The 2723-nt window shown below is 48.1% G+C and overlaps 1 protein-coding gene across 1 annotated transcript; it reads right to left on the reverse strand.

The window, feature by feature from the left end:
* Positions 1-1332: 1332 nt before the first annotated feature.
* On the reverse strand, positions 1333-1563 carry PHACADRAFT_201658 (uncharacterized protein; the record flags this gene model as incomplete). The annotated part of the gene is made up of 2 exons (XM_007401958.1): positions 1333-1432; positions 1478-1563. The coding sequence occupies 2 exons, from the start codon at positions 1561-1563 to the stop codon at positions 1333-1335; spliced, it is 186 nt and encodes a 61-aa protein (XP_007402020.1).
* Positions 1564-2723: the final 1160 nt, after the last annotated feature.

Below are 2723 nucleotides of genomic sequence, written 5' to 3' on the forward strand. Positions count from 1 at the left end.
CTGATATAAGCATACCATGTGATGAAGCAGTATTGTGTTAAAAACCCGATTGTGCAGCAGCGCGCGATCAGGAAAAACATCATATTGTAGACACTGATATCAAGCAATACTATATAATGAAACAGCATTGTGTTAATAACCCAATCATGCAGCAGCGCGCAATCAGAAAACACATTGTATTGTAGACACTCATATAAAGTAATACTGTGTAATGAAACAGTATTGTGTTAATAACCCAATCATGCAGTGGCGCATGATCAGAAAGAACATGCTACAGACACTCGTATAAAGTGATACTATGTGATGAGGTGGTATTCTGTTAATAACCCAATCATGCAGTAGCGTTCAATTAGGGAAAACATCATATTGTAGACATATATAAAGCAATATCATGTGATAAAACAGTATTGTGTTAATAATCTGATTGTGCAGTGGCATGCAATCAGAAAAGGCATCATATTGAAGCCATAGGCTTATGTCTGAAGAATCAAACTGCACAGAGTTCTTGACTGTTTGATGCACCAGAACTAACAGAGCTGGCAGGGCTCCATTGGGTGCCTGCCCAGTAGCAATGCCAGATAGCTGCTGAAAGCATCCTTCTTCTTTGGGAAACGGCATAATGGCATGTAGCGTATGCAGTGCTTTAGGGGTTTAGGGTGGGAGGAGACCGAGACGATGTAGTTGTCGAGGTTTGAATGCTGAGGTGAAACTAGAATGCAAAGGTCCTAGTTCTGTGAGGAACTCAGGAGGCTTTCGTGATGACACTCATCAGCGCATTCCAGGAAATACTTATACCTTGCGCCATGGGACCCCGGAGTGGGGCAGTACCATGGACACCGCTGCCGAGGCCGAAGCCGTCGGACGGGTGCGTAATGGGCATTATGACTATCCGCGATGTGATTGGCCGGCCCTCGGCGAAATCGGCGGATGGAGTCATTCTAACCTTGTAATAGGCTCGGGCATACTATATGGGGATGGTCAGCAGGACCACTTTGATGCGACTTAAGATCGGTTAGCGCGGTCAAAAGATGACGTATGTATAACGTCATGTCACGTGTTGGATCCAGACCGTCGGGGGACCGCCCGCTGATGCGCCGTTGAGCGCATCACCGACGTCAGCCCGGCGTTCGTGGGGCGGGATGATCTGCCATCGCCGCTCGCCGCCATCAGGCGCATCAGATGCGCCCAACAGCCGCCGGACAGTTTAGCGCCTCGGTCGGTGCTAAGTCTTGGGTCACGTGATTTAGACGCTTTCCTACCACGATCACGTGGTCGTACTTCAGGCGCCGTTAGGCGCTTACGCATCTATCTCGGATATAGTATTTAGCCGTTTTAGGGTTTGGGGGAGCCGAGCCGAGCGAAGCGAGGCGAGGTGTTATGCTGAGGTGAGACTGGAAGGCGAAGGTCCGAGAGCTGAAGAACTCTCCGGAGGCTTTCGTGGTGACACTCATCAGCGCATTCCAGGAAGTACTTATACCTTGCGCCATGGGACCCCGGTGGAGGGGCAGTACCATGGACACCGCTGCCGAAGCCGAAGCCGTCGGACGGGTGCGTAATGGGCATTATGACTAGTCGCGCTTTGATTGGCCGGCCCTTGGCGAAATCGGCGAACGGAGTCATTCTAACCTTGTAATAGGCTCGGGCATACTATATGGGGATGGTCAGCAGGACCAAATTGATGCGACTTAAGACCGGTTAGCGCGGTCAAAAGATGACGTATGTATGACGTCATAGTCACGTGGTGGATCCAGACCGTCGGGGGACCGCCCGCTGATGCGCCGTTGAGCGCATCACCGACGTCGGTCCGACGTTCGTGGGGCGGGATGATCCGCCATCACCGCCCGCCGCCATCAGGCGCATCAGATGCGCCCAATAGCCGCCGGCCCGTTTAGCGCCTCGGTCGGCGCTAAGACTGGGTCACGTGATTTAGACGCTTTCCTACCACGATCACGTGGTTGTACTTCAGGCGCCGTCAGGCGCTTACGCATCTATTCTACTCTTCTTTTAGAGGGGGGTTGGTGGTTAAAATGTGGGTTGTGTGATTAAAAATCTGCAAGCACTGTGAAAAGAGTAAAATGCACTCTGGAGAGCACTTTCAGATGTAAATACTGTCAAATGGCAATATTCAGTGACTAACAAGAAAAATACCCGATCGCGCAGTGGCGTGCGATCAGGAAAGACATCATGTTGTAAATACTCATATGAAGCAATACCATGTAATGAAACAGTATTGTGTTAAAAACCCGATCGTGCAGCGGCACGTGATCAGGAAAAACATCATATTGTAGACACTGATATGAAGCAATACCATGTGATGAAATAGTATTATGTTAAAAACCCGATTGTGCAGCAGCGCGCAATCAGGAAAAACATCATATTGTAGACACTGATATGAAGCAATACCATGTAATGAAACAGTATTGTGTTAAAAACCCAATTGTGCAGCGGTGCGCAATCAGGAAAAACATCATATTGTAAACACTGATATGAAGCAATACCATGTGATGAAGCAGTATTGTGTTAAAAACCCGATTGTGCAGCAGCGCGCGATCAGGAAAAACATCATATTGTAAACACTGATATAAAGCAATACCATGTGATGAAGCAGTATTGTGTTAAAAACCCGATTGTGCAGCAGCGCGCGATCAGGAAAAAACATCATATTGTAGACACTGATATCAAGCAATACTATATAATGAAACAGCATTGTGTTAATAACCCAA

Source organism: Phanerochaete carnosa (assembly GCF_000300595.1).
Source record: "Phanerochaete carnosa HHB-10118-sp unplaced genomic scaffold PHACAscaffold_14, whole genome shotgun sequence".
NCBI classification, from domain to species: Eukaryota; Fungi; Basidiomycota; class Agaricomycetes; order Polyporales; family Phanerochaetaceae; genus Phanerochaete; species Phanerochaete carnosa.